The 19,239-nt window shown below is 39.8% G+C and overlaps 1 protein-coding gene across 3 annotated transcripts in view; it reads right to left on the bottom strand.

Annotated features, from left to right (window-relative positions):
- Positions 1-356: 356 nt before the first annotated feature.
- Positions 357-19,239, bottom strand: part of RASAL2 (RAS protein activator like 2) — a 395,365-nt gene continuing 376,482 nt past the window's right edge. For all 3 annotated transcript variants that reach the window (XM_059937207.1, XM_059937197.1, XM_059937215.1), the window contains 4 exons: positions 15,021-15,155; positions 12,733-12,935; positions 11,382-11,469; positions 357-6,101 (listed from right to left, as the gene is read on the bottom strand). In XM_059937207.1, coding sequence (XP_059793190.1) covers positions 5,937-6,101; positions 11,382-11,469; positions 12,733-12,935; positions 15,021-15,155 — 591 coding nt within the window. In that variant the 3' untranslated portion in view covers positions 357-5,936. The remainder of the gene's footprint in view (positions 6,102-11,381; positions 11,470-12,732; positions 12,936-15,020; positions 15,156-19,239) is intronic.

Raw genomic sequence — 19,239 nt, 5'->3', positions numbered from 1 at the left:
CTTCACCAGTCACAAGCTAGTAAAGAGATTTCCAACTCTCCAGAATGAGGAGCTCTCTGAGGGTGTTATTACAATACGATATGTGTTAATGCTAGCTCTTTGTCCTACAGCTAAATACTTTTTACCTGTAAATTGGGAAATTCTAAGACGCATTGTTCTTAATGTTAAAATATACCTTCAGAATAATGTTCCTGCGTACATTTTATTTCTGGTTTTTCTCCAAGTGTCCTAATCACCCAGATAACATGCTAGAAGTCAAACAGTAATATGTCAAATACAGTAGCAACTTTAGTCTGAAATGTTTAAAGTTAAAGTTTATTTGTATTCTTTGTAGGAATATCAATAAAAGACCTCAAACGTATCTATATCTGTACATGTACAAGAACCGTCAAAAATTATTCACAGAACAAAAATAAATCTTCTTTTAGAACAAACCCAGGTAATGAAATGCAGATATGGATCTCACATATGGAACAATCTAAGTGCCACTAGCACAAAAATATGGCTTTAAAAATAAAATAAAATCTTGGGTTTTGTTTTTCTAATGTGTATTTCTCTTTCTTGAAATAAAAAATAAATTATTTAGAGCTATCATTGTAAAATAGTCATGTGTATTAACACACTCTTATTAAGGCCCTGGAGATGAAAAACAAAATCAAATTTAGAAGTTCCTCACAGGTGTGATTCAGGTTAATGGGCTGCTGTCTGCTTTGAGTTAATTTTAGTGTTAACTAGGAAATGTCGAAGCACCAGTCAAAATTTAACCTGTACTATTTATTTCAAATTTTCTGCAGGATAGTGGTCAATTAGTATTTCACCTTTTGGTGAACTGGGAATTGAAAATTTTCCCTTGGGAGTTTAGAAGTGACATAAATATGACAGTTATTCTTAAATATTTGTAGCCCCACACAGATGATCGAGGCCCCTAAAACACAGCTTCTGTGGAAATCTTTCTACAACAGATATATCTGGCTTTAAATCCCAAACTAAAACATTTCCTAGGGAAAAACAAGGGCACTGAAAAACAAGAACTGAATAGGAAATTAAAATGCATGCTGAAATCTGGACACAAACGACCACCTGGCTTTCCTTGGGTGGCTCATCGCCAAGCCTTGCTGGGTTGGTTCCTCAAACACCTGAGGATTAACTGATCAGGAACCAAAGCTATTCTTTCTGTATCCTACTGTCACATCAGTGATATTCAACTTTCTTTCTGTGACTCCCCAAGGTATCAATAATGATATCTAGCGTTCTTGAGACAATGTCAAGCCAAATTTCAAGTCATTTTAACTTATATATACATATAACACATATGGTACATTTTAAAGAGGAAAGAACCACTGTCATAAAATCTAACAAAGGAGAGCATAAAATCTAAAAAATCTCAAGGAAGTTTGGGAATCACTGCTCTATAAGATGGATTAACATTCAGAAAAAGGAAGCCCTAGGAATTGTGTGTTTTGTGTGGGTACCCACATGTTGTCTACAGAAACGGCCTTTCTATATATATCTATGTATTTCGAGATTGGGCAAAGGATATAAATCCTCCTGTTTCCTTGAACCGTTGGGCTATGGAGAAGGCTGCTGTGCGTTAGTCCCCTTTTGGATCATGTATCTTCCTCGGGTTCTTTCACTCCTCATAAGATATTTATTCTATCTCATGCAAATTTCATCACTTTTGTCCTTCCTAAACTCAAGAGCATTCATAACTGGGTCATGACAGAATGCTTCTAGAACTAATAACAATCACTCAAACACAAAAAGAGATTCTATTTAAAAATTCAACACCCCAACATATCTTGCTTTTAAAAAAACTAGCAAAATAGGTCCTTTCCATTGACATATTGATAAAAACAAAGTATCCCAAATTCTTGGCCCTCAGGTAAGGGGTGGGAAGGCAACTATTTACTGTTGAAGCGAGCAGGAGACTTCACTATCAGACTTGAAAAAGGGAAGGGGAATGGAGAAGAAAGCCCTTTTGGTTTTCCATAATCTGTAGAAGGTGACCCTCCCAAAGGTGAAAACACAGGGAAGGTATGGTGTGGGCTCCAGAGCTGCTGAGTCAGGCCCAGTGACAAGCCTAGTCTGGTGTCAACTCTAGTCAGGGTCACATGGGCCTTAGGTAAATCCCAAGGAGGGTTCCTTCCCAAAGTTCAGTCCCACAACCAGCCTTCTCAGAAAGACCAAACTGGACGTAACTGGAACTAAACCTAGATGGAAGGCAGAACAAATTGTAATCAAACTCACTTGATGGCAACTGTCTTGCTCTGGGGCTTCCAAAAAAGAACTGCTCTCAACCCAGTGTACTTCTGAGGACAGAGTGAGAAACGAGGGTCGGTAGAGCTATAGATCCATAAATAGACTAAGATCTAAAAAGCTTTACTTTTAAAGTCAAGTTAATTCTCAAGGGCATACAGCAGTCGTAGACAGGAAATCCTACTTTTTCTTTCACTGTGCAACACCATTACAGGGAAAGGTAAAGGTAGAAGCAGACTAGAGAAAGCTAATTCTGACCAACTCAATGCCAAGTGAAAAGGCAACGTTACAGCAGCATGATTACCTCATTTTACCACATTTCCCTTACAACAGACTGCCCTGGACCCCAACAGTATCTTGGTGATAGTGCCTGGATCATAGTAAGTGCTCAAGTGTTTGTCATTGTTACCTAGTTATAATCTCCCCTCCTTCATGGCTTGTATTGCAGAGACTCAGGTAATGTGATGACTTGAAGGAAATGTTACTCCTTTTTGCTGCTTTGGCTCAGAAAGCTTATTGCTCCAGTGAAAATAAAAGGGAAATATAAAGCTCTTTTCCTAAATCCTACCAACATTGTCCTTGTTAATGGCCAAATCTGGTTGTCATCTGGACAAGCATTTTGCAAGCACTTCACCGGAATTCCAAATTCCATTCAGCCTTGGTCTATGCTGCACCCCACCATGTGGTGATGTGTTGGGTGTTAGAAGGAGTGCAAGACATGCTATCATAATCCACCCACTTCTCTTCAACCATACACCTCCTCCCAGCAAGAGAGGTATGCACTTATCTGGGCTGAAGAAAAGCCAATTAAGCAATACCTCCATAAAAATTATCAGCTGTTGCTGACTTTTTCCATACTTAAAAAAAAAAAATCTTTCAGAATAAGTTCTATAGACTGCAGCATTCTCTAAAGAAATACTCAGAAAAATATTCGGACAGGAATAGGTTCAAAGGATAATCTAAACTTTAACATCTGGCAACTACACTGAACTCCTAGCTTACCTCTAATTTTATTATTTGTTTACTCTTTTCTCTTCATTCAAGATAACCTGATAATAGAGGGCTGCATAAGCTATCCAAACATTTTGGGCATCTAATCTTCCAAAGTAGGCAGCCCTCTAATAAGCTCCCATAATGCCGACAAGATGTACTGCATCCATCAAAAACATATTTGATTTTGTGTCCCCCAACTCTCCAATATAGTTTATCAGTCCTCTGTCATCCGTAATCACCACCTGAGAGCTTCCAAACCTCAATGTAAGACATCACCCATGTTACATACTTAAGGCCACTGAAACTGACCATTCTTTTACCAGGTTTTCTGAAGACTTTTATAAAGAATGGCTAGAGCTGAAAATAGCCACAAACAAGAACAGACCTATGTTTACATACCCTCTCCCCAAACACGAAGCACTGCTTCAGAATTGGTAATGTTTCTTTCCTATTAAAATAAGTCATTTGGCCACAGTGTGCCCTCAGCTTGGAGGGAAGAGAGAAGAATTTGTAAAATAATGATCACGGGTCAAGAAAATACACAAATGCCAATACATGTGGGCATGAAGTCTGCAGATCAGATAAGCACACTGGGCAGCTCCTGATTTAGATCTCTGACTGGCAGAGACAGGAGTGTTACGAAGGGGAAATGTTTGAAAAGGTTGTGGGCTGGGGACCATGGTGAGGTTGCCGAGATGCAAGGCCCAACACAAAGACCCACCTGAGGGCAGTGCTTAAGAGGTCAGAATGCAAGCCTGGGGGTGCGGTGGAAATGGAGGCTTGGTGTCTCTGTCGGGGCTTCACCCAAAAGGGGACACAATAAATATTCTCTCGTCTCCTTATAAGTATTCTGTTATGTGGAAACACTCACTCCAGGTCTATGGCTTCCTCAGGTGGTTTTTTTTCCCCCTCCTTTCTCCTTTTCCTTCTTAAAAAAAAATTCCTTAAAGTTTATAATTTCAAATAAACATCATTAACTTACTTGAGAAATGTTTTTGCTTTCTCAATATAAACAATTGCTTAGATCTTGCTTAAAGAGATTCTAACCCCTTTAAACATTATATCCAACAGCATAGAAGGCAGGAACTTTTCCTATTTGTGCAGTTATATGTACATATGTGTGAGTATATGTGTATATATACTTGTAAATATAATGTCTGTTTAACTTGTAACATTCCATACTTCTGATAATCAAGGTTGCATTCAAGATGACATTTCACACCTCTGGAAAAAAGGAAGTAACTTAGCTTCCATGACTGTTTCTGTCCTACAATAAATCTGTCCTACAATAAAGCCAACGATGACAGCTAGTGAAACTGGGTTATTATTGCCAAATCTACAAAGAGCATGGGAATAACAGCTGGAATGTGCTGTCCTCCCACTTTTAGTATTTTATTTTTCATTAAGAGTAATCATGACTTTTAAGAGAGCAATGCTTCAGATTTGGATTTCTTTTCTAAATTTTACTGAGGGGATTAGAGGAAGAAGCAATTTAAAAGTTAAAGATTGAGATAAAATTACCCTGCCCAGAGATCTGCTAGTACACCGGGTAAAACCTTTATCCCAAACCAAAATTATAACTTACAAATAGAAAAAAATTTTTTGATAGGAAATATTCAGAGATTCCTGCCATGGTATGGTATGGTTAGCCCTTTTCTGTATGGAAGAAAGGGTGTTTATTTCGGATGGCTTATGGACAGCATATTTGAATAACCTCTCCAGGGGAGAGTAAAACCCTGTTGGTGTTGACTGCTCCCACCATGGGGGAGGAAAGGGCAAGTGGGTGTGAAGATGCAGACGGTTTATAGAGACACAAATATTTATAGTTTTGTAAACTCTAAAGAGGAAAAAGAACACCCTTTATTACAACTGGGGTTAAAAAAAAAAGCCCCCTATCTAAAATGGAAAATTCCCGTCTGCTACAGACAGAAGGAAATAAACATCAACAGGAGTTCAGCAGAAATCACTCCTGAAGTCCAGCTTTGATACAACAGCTCTTATCTGTGTCCTCTGGAACAGTGTATCCCCAAATCAGATAGCTGTCCATCCAGAACCAGTCTTGGTTGATCAATGGGATAAACTGTTGTGTTTGGATCTCGGTATTTGCATGTTTTCCTAAAGGACAAGGGAACCGGAGTGGGGTTTTTAAACTGGCAGAGGAATCCCTGAAAAATTCATTCTGACAATGTCCTACTGCGGTCTGTGTGCTCTATCAGACAGACACGTGGTCTCTACCAGCTGAGCCGCCAGGCTCATCTCTCATTCACATGTAGCTCCTACTTTGCCTCCTCTAACAACTGCAGTGCTTTCAACAAGAGGACAACAATAATAAAAATAGCAATAATTAAAAAGGTAATCTACATTATTAACTTCCTTTGGGTATATTACAGTGGTATTTTCTGTACATGGCCCAGAACTAAGTTCCCTATGTACACAGGGATGGGGGGCGTGGGATGCGGGGGGGCGGGGGGGGCGGGGTGGGGGTGGGGGAGCGTCGACCTTGGAAGTCTTAGCCTTATGCCCTGAAAGACAAGGTTCCTTTCTTCATTGGAGAGTTGCTCGCCACCCTGCTGTTCTGAAGTAGCAACATTCTGTAAACCTGGTGTGGCTGGGGAGAGGGCTGGGGATAGGAGAGCGGGGGCATTTCCTTCTGTCTCCTCCCACAGTCTGTCTATTCACAAAGCCCGTCAGCAGCTGCTGTTTTTGAATTCACCATTCTCCGTGATGGAAAGCTTGGTGGGGTTGGTGGGGGAGATGCCATTGCGGACCTGCATGCTGTACCGCTCCTTCACTTGGGTCAGCGCACTCATCAGTCTGGTGTTGGCCGAATCCAGCGACACGATCCGTTTTTCCTACAACACACCAATCATGGCTTTATTCTGGCTCCACGCAGGCAACTACACCGTAATATTCTACTGAATGACTGTTCTAATGCTTTCTATCAAACAGCAGTACACATGATGCTTCCCAGACAAATGGAACGTCTCTGCCTCTTTCTGCACCCTAGTCAGGCCAGCTTCCCCTGAGCCCAATGGGTCTGTGTTTATTTTCTCTCTTTTTTCCTTTCAGCATAGCAAGATTTGTTATTAATCATCCCTTGGGACCCTAGGACATCATGTAAAAATGACACCATGTGTTACCTCGGACTATGAAACAGAGGTGTCAAGCTGCCTTGCTGTATTAAGTACTTTGGGTCAAAACTAAAACATGGGGATTAGGTGGCAAAGAAAGAAGCACCAGAGGTTTCATTTCACAGAAGAGAAGTGCATGTGATCTATGGGTTCTTAGACCCCGAAGGGGTCACATCAGTCACATTTGGAAAGAATTCACATGGTGCTCAAAACTGAAACAATGCATGGTGGCAGTTTATAGTCACCAACAAAGTGAGGATGCAACAGCAAGAGGGGGAGAAGCAGCCAAAAGCTCAGACCAAGGAGTTATTTGAATATGGGAAGGGAGATGTGGCCAAAGGGGGATGCCAGAAACATAACACATGAAAACAAACAGAGAACACAAGCTCCTAGACTCATTCCAGCTCAGAGGTACTCCAGGAAAGCTACCCAATAAGGAGACTGCTTTCATTTTACTTTTGAATCTTGGGGAAAAAAAAAAAAAAAAAAAAGGCTTAGAACCAATATTTTGGAACCAAAGACTGTTGAATACACAAAAAAAACCAAGAGAAAAAAGAGGGAAAAAATGGCAATCTAGAGAAAAGTAGGCTCATCTAAATTAAACAAAAATAAAAATCATCCCATCAAAATATCAGTCTCACAAAGACTAGGAGAGAAATCCTAATCTTAGCTTCAGCAGCTAGGTAAATCATCCTAGAACCTTTCCTACATGAAGTTGCCATTTTTTAGAAAACAAGTTAACGCTGAGAAGGACAGTCTTTACCTACATCTATGATATCAAAAAAGAGGAAAAAAAAGCATGTGAGGAACAATCCCCAAAGCCAAAAAGAGCTTTCCTACCCAGGGAGTGTTTTACTCGGGGAAAAGCATGGTAAGGACAGTCATGGTCAGGTTCAGAGAGGACATACAAGGGCTGAGGGTTAGATGCTATTCCTTGCTGTTACAGCATAGCTCCACAGGGCCATGAGCAGCACTGCTGTGCCGAAACGAGCTGCCCAAGGATGCAGAGTGAAGACCACTGCCCTGGGGGGAAATTTAGGTAAAAGCATATGCAACAACAGCATCAAGTAAGGCTTCCCTTTAATCTCCTGCTTTGGGGGTGGGGCGGGGATCTGTATGGCAGCAGGGCTGGTGGTCACAGTTTCAAAAGTATGAAAAAAAACTAGCTCACACTTGTTATTACTAACATTTTTTTTTTCCTTTCCCTGATGGAGAACTCAGGTGGTAAGATACAAAAAAATCAGCATTATTAACTAGCCCCTAATCTAGCCTAAGATGCTTTTTACTTTGGGAAGGTAACTTGTTTTAAGGATAAGCAAAACTCAAAGAAAGAAAGAACTACAAGGCTTTTAAAAAAATAATAATTAAAAAAATTACAGCCAGTGGAATTTACTGGGATAACAGGTAGATCTTTTAAAAGTCAGTAAGTAAGGGTTGGCCAGTGGTTACCAGGAGAAAAGGGGTGGGAGCCAGATATGATGTTTCCCCCTATGGTTAGAAATGATCTCTAAGCAGAAAACCTGGTAATATCTAAAAATGATTAAAAAAGAAAAGATATTTTAGTATTAGGATAAATTATCATGCCTCAATTCTAAGGAGTGCAGGATTCTTTAGAGTTGATCCAAAGAAATTAGGCATTCATGAAAAATTATTTGATTCTTAAAGGGTCAAAAAAGGCTAAGAATGATTGTATTTATTTATTTCCTGCAAGAGTAACAGCTGAAGTCAAGCAGCCCTTCTACTAAACAGTTGAAAGTTTCCAAGTGGAGAAACTCCCTTCTGTAACTCCCCCCACTGCCAACCTTTCAAAGTAAAACAAAAAATAAAAGAAAAAAAAATCAAACAGGGACTTTTGAAAGTCAAGTTCAGTTGGCAAAAGATGGCCTTGACTTCTCCATTCTGCCTGGATTGAATGGCAAAGCAATCTAGTTCCTGCCTGACAGGAAGGATTTCAAGTGTGGGGAGTGCAGGAGCTGGAATGTGTAGGAGACCAGTGTACCGGGCCAGGGCTGGGAACTGCTCAGCTAGTGAATGGACGGGTTACTTGCCTGTTTGCATAATCTCATCTCCATTTATGACCTGTAATTTAACACAGCGGAGATATCACTTGCAACAGTAACTAGGCAGCTGCTTGCTTCTCCTAGGAGGAAGTCCTCCATCTGAGTCACATGGAGAGATCCTGGGGGGTGAAAGGTGGCACAGCCCCTGGTCTGACGTTTAAGAAATGGTCCCTTAGTACCATCACCAGTATCTCCATGGTGCTGCTACAAGGCCCAGGACAGGGTCACCAGGGGAGTACTCATCCTCTCCCGGTTCCAGTGGAAAGTGGCTGATCCCAGTGGGGCCTTTGGAGCATAAACTGACTCGAGGAGATGGAGAGGATGAGTTCAGGGACCAGCCTTGTCTGTAGGGGCACAGGGCTGCTGAGAGAGAAGATGGAAACCAGTTCGCTGGGTACCTGACCTGTCCTGTTTTGGGAAATGTTGGGCCCATCGCTAGTATAAGGAAAACAATTCATTTCAGAAATATTTTTTAACTGCCAGTGGCACCAAGGCAGATGTCAGGGACATAAAAGTATGGGTTCCCTCGCTGGGAAGCTTTCACCCCCAAACATGTCCTCATTCTATTAAATAATGCCAGAAGGGCTGCTCTGCTCCATCAAACACTTAAGATGTAAGATTTATCCTTTCAAAGGAAAAGTCATTTGTTACAAAAGACACTAAAGGATTTTCATAGTCTTTTGCTAGAATAAGATTTTAATGTATCAGTGAGACAACAGCTGGAACTGGGAAATCTTCCTTTTAAGGAGATTATAATTTTAAAAAAAACTAGTTTTAGTGTTTATCATCTGTGCTGTGCATGGTGCAGTGGTTTTCAAAATGTGGTCTAATGGATTCTCCAAGTGTTCTTTAGGGATCCATAGTGAGCCTCCAGTAGAAAATTTATTATATAGTAATAAATTTAGTTGAGAGAAGCCCTTGTTCTTGAATGGTCAGCAGGAGCAGCTGGAAAGCAATCTATGGAAGGTATCTCTGGTTCCACCAAAATAGTCCACAGAATCAAACCATTTGAAAACCACTGCCTGAAATATGGACCCAAACTGTTATCTAGTTTAGCCAGACCACAAGTCTGACATTGACTGATGCTTTGAGGATAAGAGTTCTCCCATTCCTGAATGGTGACGCCCTCGTGTTAACTGAGAGAAGGTCCTTACTTTCCAGAGTTTTTGAGCCCTGATGAACCTGATTCCCTCCCTTGCTTTCATCTTCTATGCCTATGACTCATGCTTCATACCTGGTCATCTTACCCTAGATGTCAAAATGGGGGGCAGGGGTGGGGTAGAAATCTTCAGAAGCTAATGATGAGGTTGTCTTGACAGGCAACCGAGAAAGTGGAAATACTATATGCACAGAGCCACGACTACGACACCCCCAAGCTCCCTCTGCTTAAGATTGACACGGTTTTAGACAAGCTGAAATTATTAAAACGGTCTGTATGATCTCATTAGAACTAAAATCTATTCGGGTGTAGTTATTAATAGAACTCTCTCTGCTTTACACCGTCATATTGAAGATCCCAAAGTGAACACTTATCAATACTTGTTTTCCTGACTAAATTGCCTTCTTTATCCAGGCTGTTTCTCTTAAGCCTCTCAGATGAATTTTTACAGTGTGTCGAGAAGGACTTGTCTCTGCTACCCTTCCCTCACCTACCTTGGGGACACCTAGAAAAGTTTAAAAAATGGACCAAGTAAGAACTTTCTTCTGACTCTTAGGAGGTCTAAATATCCAGAAACTGCAGAGTTCAAGGGTCCAAAATATTCTGGGAACCGTGCTGACGAGAGAGCATGACAACTCACACTCGACTTCCGGGTCTCGTGTATGTGAGGGAGTAGGAGGCCCATGACGCATTCTTCCCATGGCTGTGCTTTCAGCCTTACTCCCAATTCCTTTGTAAAATAAACCCCATCCCATATTAGCCCTGTCAGGAAACTAGACTGGGGGTAAAATGCCTGTTTAAGAATACTGGGGGCTCTACCATAGACTGACTACTGGCTGATAAGGAGAGAAGAAAGTTGGACATAAAGTCCTTGCTCCCATTTTGATTTCAGAGCTTAGGGAAATGATATGGTACTTAAGGGTGAGAAACGCGAACCTGGCTGGGTGGTCTTCAGGGAGGTGATGCATTCAGTGGCCAGACCAGCCACATCCAAGCTGCACTGCCGTTTGTTATTTGTTTCACTCTAAGAAATACAACCATGTTTTGCACTGATAAAATGAAAAAGGAATTAGAAACATTTCCTGCCTCCTGGGTTTTGCTCTGATCACTGACGTGAACCTGGGAGGGGGTGCTCTTGGCAGTGCTCTGTCATGCCATTATTGTCACAGGTAGAAGCTGCAGTGAGCAGAGGCCCAGGTTCCGATTTCATCAACCAAAAGAGGCTCTCCAAGCACAGCGCCAACAGAGAAGGGCAGCCAAGCGAATCCCAGGCATCAACGCCAAATCCAGAACCAAAAGAGTAACAAGGAAGGGTACCTTTCACCACCCTGTCTTTCCCCTGAAGCTAGACTACTGTTTGGGGCCAGAGGCTGATGGCACAGTGGACGTGACTGACAAGACTGTGAACATCATAGCCAAGCAATGGTCAGTGGAGGTCACAAGCCAGACACATGCAGTGTACTTTTCACAGGTACCCCCTCAGAGAATGCCCTCCTTTCCAGAAGGAAAGAAGTAAACCCCATCATGCACTAGGTTGAGATTTGTCGAGCAACTGCACTAAGCACGCTAAAACTTTGCTAGGTTAACAGACTTGTCACCAGTAAAGGAAAGGAAAGGTCATAGAGGTCACAAAGAAACTCTTTTACTCTTCAAAAGGTAATGCTGAGAACTTTCCAGTGACCTATTGTCCATCATGTGCCTTGGCATTTGCAAGGGGTGGGAAGTCAGGAGATAACAGTTATTATAAACAAGTGCCTTCCACTAGATTAAGAATCTGCTTACCTGTGCATCAATTATTTTTTGCTTTGCATCAATAACTGCTTGCATCTCAGCATGATCCTTCTTCAATTCCTCTTCCACAGCCATTAGCCTAGAATTGGGTAGTAAGGAGAGATCAACATCTTCAAGGAGAGAGCTGGCTAACATAGAGGACAAGAAACTCGCACTCAGGACAGCTCAGTACTGCCACTCCTTCCTAGTACAAGATCTGCAACCATGCTCTATCTTCTCACCCACCTTAGAAGAAGACATCCAAAGTTGATTTCTCTACTGGGACTGGATTTTCACCTCCTCTGGAATAGCATTCCCACAATTATCATCTCTCTCTTTTCTATCAGATCCTTTCCTCAGCACAACTTATTTCATCTTAAAATAGCAAACCAACCCACAAAAACCAAACCCTCTCTTAATCTTGTTGTCTTGTAACAGGTGACCTTCCTCTTCCCCTGAACAGTTAAGTTTCCTCAGAGCGTACTCTACACATAGTAGGTCTACTTTCTTTCTCATCCACCATTCACATCTTAACCCCCTGATGTTTAACTCCATGAAAAGCCTCTCGGTAAGACTGCTAAGTACTTCTGTGCTGCTAAAACAGCAAACCTTCTCTGACTTTAAGTTACTTGACCTGCCTACAGCATTTAACAACACTGAAGCACAGTGGTCATGAGCATGGCCTCTGGGGCTTGACTTCGTGGCTTCAAATCCCAGAAGCAACACTAAGTGACCTTGGGCAAGTGACTTAATGAATTTGTTGCCTGTTTCTTTATTTGTAAAATGAGAATAATAATAATGCCTACTTCAGAGGTTGGCATTAATCAAATTATTATTAACAGATTAAACAAATTTTATCTGTAAAGTGCTTAGAAAAGTACCTGGCCCATAGTAAGTGCTATGTAGCATTTGGTAAAATTGCCCCCTCCCTTAGCCTCCCTTGGACATCCCTGGCCTTCTCCCTTGATTCTCTGGCCCTAAAGACATCCCATGAAACTCCCTTCCACCTCTCTGGGCTTGTTCTAAAAAAGTAAGTTAACCTTAGACATTGAATACGTACATTTTTAAGATTCAGTTTTCCTCTGAGACCTCTCAAGGGAGTCACTGAGTTTTAGTTTTTTCTAATCGTTACAACTAAAGGAAAATAGACTACCTCTATCTTCAAAGGAAGTGCACTAAGGTCTCACATTTAGAAAAGCATAAGAGATATAGTCAGCCGTCACCTTTGTACCAAGTACCACAGAGGACACGTAGAGTGGAAAATGGCTTTTGCTGCCATTGCTTTAGGATTCTCTGGGTCATCGTCCCACCTCTTCGCAGCCCTAGCTACCCAGCCCACGTCCACCGCCAGGCGACCTCTAACCTGCTGATGATGCTCTTCATCTGGCTGTCCTTCTCCTCCTGCTGCCTGCGCAGCCGCTCCTCGCTGTCCTCCAGCCGGGCCTTGTACTCCAGCAGCAGCTTCTGCATCTGCTGCTCCTGCACCAGCAACCGGCGCTCATACTCCTCTAGCCGCCGGCTGGACACTCGCAGGCGCTCCTTCAGTTTCGTAATTTCCTGTTCGTACTAGAGCAGAGGAGAAGAGGCGCCACAGACAAGGAGAGAAATACTGGAGTTACGCTGGTTTTAGTCGTTAGTGATTTATTTTTTACGAAAGAAACCCTAGGCAATGGAGCTGGAGGCTGCCTGAACTGCCATCCCACGGGCTGCTGATGTTCTTTAAAATTATCAACAGGCATCACTTAGGAGCTCTGCCCACCTCCTAAAATTACATTTTTCATCTTACCTTGGCATTCCAAATCTATATCATTTATGTATCACTCTCCACATTAAACCACCAGTTCCTGCAAGCCACATCCAATCTGTGACGGTATCAAATGGGAGCAGGAAAAAAAAAGATCAAGCACTTAGAAGCCTGACAGATAACTTAAAATAAGCCAAAAGCCAGTGGTCTACATGAGAAAAGATTTCTGTATCATCACCTGTACTGTAGGATCTCTGACATGCCTTCACTCATCAGACTGCCATTCTTTCACCCTACTAGAGCCAGCCCTTTAGAGAGCAAGCAGCACTTCCATAATGTTAAGTTACTAAACCAATAAATAGAATTTTATGGCTGCTTTCTCCCCAGCTATAAAAGCGTAAACCATTCAGGTCACAAGCTCTAAGCAAAAGGCCTACATGTTCTCTGGGGCTGATTAATACTGCCTCTTGGCCTATTTTCATGATGTCGTTCATCTGCCCAGTTTGCTACTGCTTGTTGGAACACATATGTCTGTTTTCTCACTAAAGCTTTATATACATTTATATTCACTAAAGCTTTATATAATTCAATTGGTTACGTGGCCCTTTCTTGTACTGAAGCTGCTGTGGGTTGGGGTTTGAGTAACTGGAATGTCAAATTTCTGGGTGAGGCGAGAAGCATTAAGCTTTCTTGTATATGGCCTATTTAAATTCATTAGTAACTAATGATAAATCTGTATGCTGCTTTGTAAAATGCAATGTATTTTTACATAATATTCCATTTAATTGACAATCAGACAGTTAGCTTCTGCTTATCCAACATCATGGTCCTACACTATGCTTATTAATCCAGAAGGTCAAAGATGACAGTTCTTATACAGTTTGAAGAGGTAGACTGCATCAATAAGCATAGTTTAGGATCCTGCTGATAAGTAAGCAGAAGCTACTTGTCTGGTTGCTAATTAAATTAGGTAATGCCATACATGATGTCAATGTTCTTGTTTGATAATCCTTATTCTTCATGTCAACTTTTCTTAGCAAAACGAAACGAAACAAAACTGAAGCAATAGATAATGTCTTTTTTTTTTTTTTTTTTTTTAGTCAATGTCTTTTAAAAAATCAGCTATAGTGTTACAAGTTCTTTACCCAGAAAAAGTGAAAAGAAAAACAAAAAAAGGGACTTCCCTGGTGGCGCAGTGGTTAAGAATCTGCCTGCCAATGCAGGGGACATGGGTTTGAGCCCTGGTCTGGGAAGATTCCCACATGCCGCGGAGCAACTAATCCCGTGCACCACAACTACTGAGTCTGCGCTCTAGAGCCAACGAGCCACAACTACTGAAGCCTGCAAGCCACAACTACTGAAGCTCATGTGCCTAGAGCCTGTGCTCTGCAACAAGAGAAGCCACTGCAATGAGAAGCCCGCGCATCGCAACAAAGAGTAGCCCCTGCTTGTGGCAACTAGAGAAAGCCCGTGCACAGCAACGAAGACCCAACGCAGCCAATAAATAAATAAATAAACAAACAAAAACAAAAAAAGACAAAATCATTACAAAGATATAGAAAGGAAGTCTAGTCCAAGGGTAATCTTGACTATGGTTAGTTATACAGAAACACTAAATATTCACCTAAAATGACTAGAAATGAGTAGCAGAGTTTTCTCCAAGTTAAGGCAACTCATATTAAAAAAAAAAAAAAAATTAGAGCTAATCCTCCCACCCCAGCTTGATGGACATTTCCGCATATTTTCAAACACAAACACTACTGAATTATCATACACAGATACGCATATAAGCGTTAACATAAGAGGTGGAGCTGAAGTTGGGGACCCTGGGGAGATCATCTCCTTGGCTAGACGATCCTTTGGGTGGCCTATCACTGTGTGGGCAATAAAGACAGACTAGGTTCTACCTTCTCGGCATGCTTGGCTTCATCTTGATTTTGCTCGGTTTCTTCTACATCCTCTTCATATTGCCCATTGTTCAGAACCCAGGCTGCTGTCCTCTCTACTGGGGACATTGTGGCAGAGTCCACAGGTGACTGAACCTGCGTCAGAAATACCTATTAGCATCTCCCAAAAGAGCTCATCCACAGTTATGTTTCACAAAGAGAGCTATTCTTAGAAGACATAATTGTGATCACTGTTTTCTGATAAATGTTCCCAGTTCTAAATAATATTTTGTTACTGCAAGGGCTGGGGGTGAGGGAAGAGAATATCCATTTGTACAAGAATAAAATATTCTGAAATGTTGTGAATAGAAATCACATCTAAGAACCTGCCTTTTTTTCCCTCCAGAGAGGGAAAGCCAAGGCCTTAAAATTGTTAATTAGTCCAATGGTTTCATTAGGTCATTACCTAATGAAATTACGATGATGACAGAATGAGAGAAAGAAAGCACAAGTTGATGGTTGATTGCTCAGGTGAGGAAACACCTGCTTAACCAGGGATGATCAGGAACCAAGGAATTGATTAATGCTAAACAACTCACCTGGTACCCATTTATATATCAGAATGCCAAATTCTTAATTTTCACATCAACCATTTAGGGAAAGAGAAAAAAAAGTGATATTGGTCATTTTTACAGACACACTTCTTCATGGGTTAATATCACTCAGAAGTTCATATTTTACCAGAAAGTTTCTTGATGAATACAGGATCAAAACAATGGACATCAACATAGTCTAAGGGATATTTCTATCCAGTTAGGATAGCTAGATAAATTGCCCTTTTCCAACAGATATACAGAGTGATAAGAATTCTGGCTTTGAGTAGCAATTCTGCTACTTACATTGTCACTTAATCTCTTAAATACTTTTTTCCAAATCTACTGAATAGGGCTACCACCACCATCACCACCTATCCTGACCATCTCCCAGGGAGTTCTAAGGACTGAACAATATAATGTATGTGAAAGTTCTTTGGAAACTATGGAGTACTATAGAGCTTAGATGTTATTACTGTATTTATGCTTAGAAAACTGGCCCTGGATATGATAATTTGTATTGGGCTACTGAACATTAGTGCTTTCTCCATAAACAATGATGGAAATAGACAACAAATTCTTTTTCTCTGGCTTTCTTGAGAGAAAGAGAGAGAGAGAGATAGACAGAACAAAGCATTTTTATGTGAGTTAGCCTTTTTATAATTAAAATGAATTTCTATTTTGAGGACCAACACTCTATAAATAATTGGAAGGGAATTTTCTCTCCCATGCAGAGCTATGTACCTTAAGAATCTTTATGTCATTTTGGAATAAAACCTGGTTAAACTCTAAATATATAGATATTTTAAAATAAGGGGTATCTTGATGACTTTGAGATTTAGAAAGACTAGATGAAAAAAATTGGTTTCAGAGACAAAAAGGTTATTTGGGAGAGACTTTAAAAAATATTCATACAAAAGTAGTATGAGGGTATTTCCTAAAGGTTTGAAGAAGAACCTGGTTTGGCTGATTTACAAACAGATTACAGATACATATCAATAAAAAACAGCTTCATGCCTGAGGCACACACAAGCAACAGTGAATGAACTTTTAGAAAGTCCTTCTTTAAAGCCATTTTCTCTGCTGTGTCAAGAAAAATATAAACATGTCTTAAACTTCAGTACCCTCAGTTCTTAAAAAGTCTACCTTCATCTCCACTATGGTAGGTAGGCTTCTTATACTTCATTCATTTGTGTATCATTCTCATTTTTTTTGTCATAACCATGTTGTCACTGATATATTATTTATCATCTCTTTAAAACAACCTTTTTCAGTTAGCTAAGTCCTTATGCTAAGCAATATTATCAGTAAAATCATGAGTTTAATGTTATATATATTATAAATTTATAAATACATTTTATATTAATAGTTAGATATTTTTCTAATATGTGTTAAAATAATTAAATGATTGATTAAATACCTTGTATACTTAAATAATTTTGAGTATCACACTTTGGAAACACTGATCTATAGACTATAGTATCATTTATATTAAAAAAGATAATAATTATCTACTTCAAAAGTTATTATGAGAAACAAATGAGACAGCATGTAAAAGCAGTTTGTAAACTACAAGGTACTTCACACACACACACACACACACACACACACACCCCTAGTTCTCCCCCTACTGGATTTTGAAAGCAGAGCACAATAAATTGCTTTAGTATTTAGAGAAAAATAGTTTAAAAAGGGGTTTAGGTTTTTATTTGATATATGTACACCTAAAAGGCAAAATATTGTGGTTCTGAGTCTTTAAAAATTAATAGAAAGTCAATACTTAAAGGAGACAAATGCCTTTTTAATTTTAGAATCTTATCCCTTTACCACGTAGGGCACAGGAGAGCTGCTTTTCTGTGAAACCAGGATTTTCTATTCAGCAGCTGCTTGAGATAAAGTAGCCACTAAAATGAATAACTTTAATGTTTGGAATTTAAAACTTCAAGGAAGCTAATTAAGTAGCTTTCTGCTTTATAGTTAACAATATGTTGTTCCCAAGAACTTTCTTCCCCTGTGATTTGTTACGAGTAACTAGTGAGTGCCAATAAATGCACTACAAACTAATAGTATCCCTAAGAACATACTGAAGAGAGATCTTAGCCCCTAAAAGCATATTAAAAACAACTTCTTAGGTAATCTAGGCATAAAATGTAAAGTGAGAAGCTGTAAAAATAAAGAGTTGGTTCATTTCACTGGTGTTGGTGGTAGCTACCATATCTTCAGAAGGACTAACAATGTCCAGTGAATTATGAGACAGTGTACAATGGAAACTGGGCATTCCAGTCTATTCCTATTTTATTGGTTGAATCTGTTTTTCAACCACTTCCTCATATACCCTAGCACTTTGCATGGCATACGGTAGGTGGTCAATAAGTTTTGAAAAAATAAATCAGACTAATATAACTATTCCTTGTATTTATGATAAAACCTTTACATAATTATAAAGAGCAGAAAAGTAATACTGAACAAATCAGAAATAGTTTTATCTACATTGAAGACTATGGAGGTGATTTTTATTTCAAAATTTTTTTCAAAATTATTTTTTATTGTAATACGTTCTTCATATGAAAGAACTATATACTGTCTTTTACATCTATTTGATTGGTCTTCTGAGTGCTGGTCTTATTTCCTGATTAGACTGTCAACCGTTGAAGCATGGCACCATATATCATAGAATTTTTTTCTTTTGGAATGGTAGTGACTATGTCATTGCACAATTGATGTTCAATAAAATATTATTCATTTATAATTACTTTGGATTCTCTTTAGAATTCATTACCAAAGTGTAATTTATTACTAAAAGAAGGATACCCTATGTTTTTCCTCTAATCCTTTGGAAGTACATCAAAGGCTTTTCCTCAGTGATTGTTCTATCTCCTTTATAAGCTGGATAGACAACAAAATTTAATACCTCTAGTTTATAGTCAAAGAAATTGAGAAAAGAGGTTGGTAAATGGTTCAGATGTCATCTTGCTTAGCTATAGCCTTAAGAAGAGCATTTTCTCCATTGACTTCCAACAGTGGATCATTAAAGAAAATGAAGGATGAAAAAGACGAAATGAAAAGGAGCACGGATTCCTATTAGGAATATCACCCTTTTGAGATAAAGCTTTTATAGGGTTTCTCTGGGAAAAATAATAATGCTTTAGGGCAAAAGGGCTTGAGAAAGCAGTTTCACTGATCCTACAGTTAGCCTGGCTATGCTGAGGATGACTGAGAACAGGCCGGTTCCCTGTTTATTTACTAGATATAAATAAGACTTGTTGCTTTCAGCTTCTCCATAGTCTGAAATAGTCAGGTTCCCATAAATGAATAACACTTTTGCTATCAACACCAAAGAAAGAGCTGACTAAATTAGTAAGTAAACTCTGAGAATCCTTGAAGAGGTTGGTTAGGAGAGGGTTCAACAAATCCAAATGCGAAAACTGTAGCATCATTCTGATAGGCTTGTCAAATACCTATTTAAAAAGCCTCTTCAAATTAGAATTTCTAAGGTTAGGTAACACGCTATAATCTGAACAACTCATATACTGTAAATAGAGTCTATTATGTGCACAGAGTACATGATACACAAAAAAACAAGATGGAGAGGAAAATGATTAAAAAGAAATCCAGGGCTTCCCTGGTGGTGCAGTGGTTGAGAGTCT

Source organism: Balaenoptera ricei, chromosome 1 (assembly GCF_028023285.1).
Source record: "Balaenoptera ricei isolate mBalRic1 chromosome 1, mBalRic1.hap2, whole genome shotgun sequence".
NCBI lineage: Eukaryota > Metazoa > Chordata > Mammalia > Artiodactyla > Balaenopteridae > Balaenoptera > Balaenoptera ricei.
Note: the sequence above shows the minus strand (reverse complement) of the source record. Positions and strands in the feature narration are given on the sequence as shown.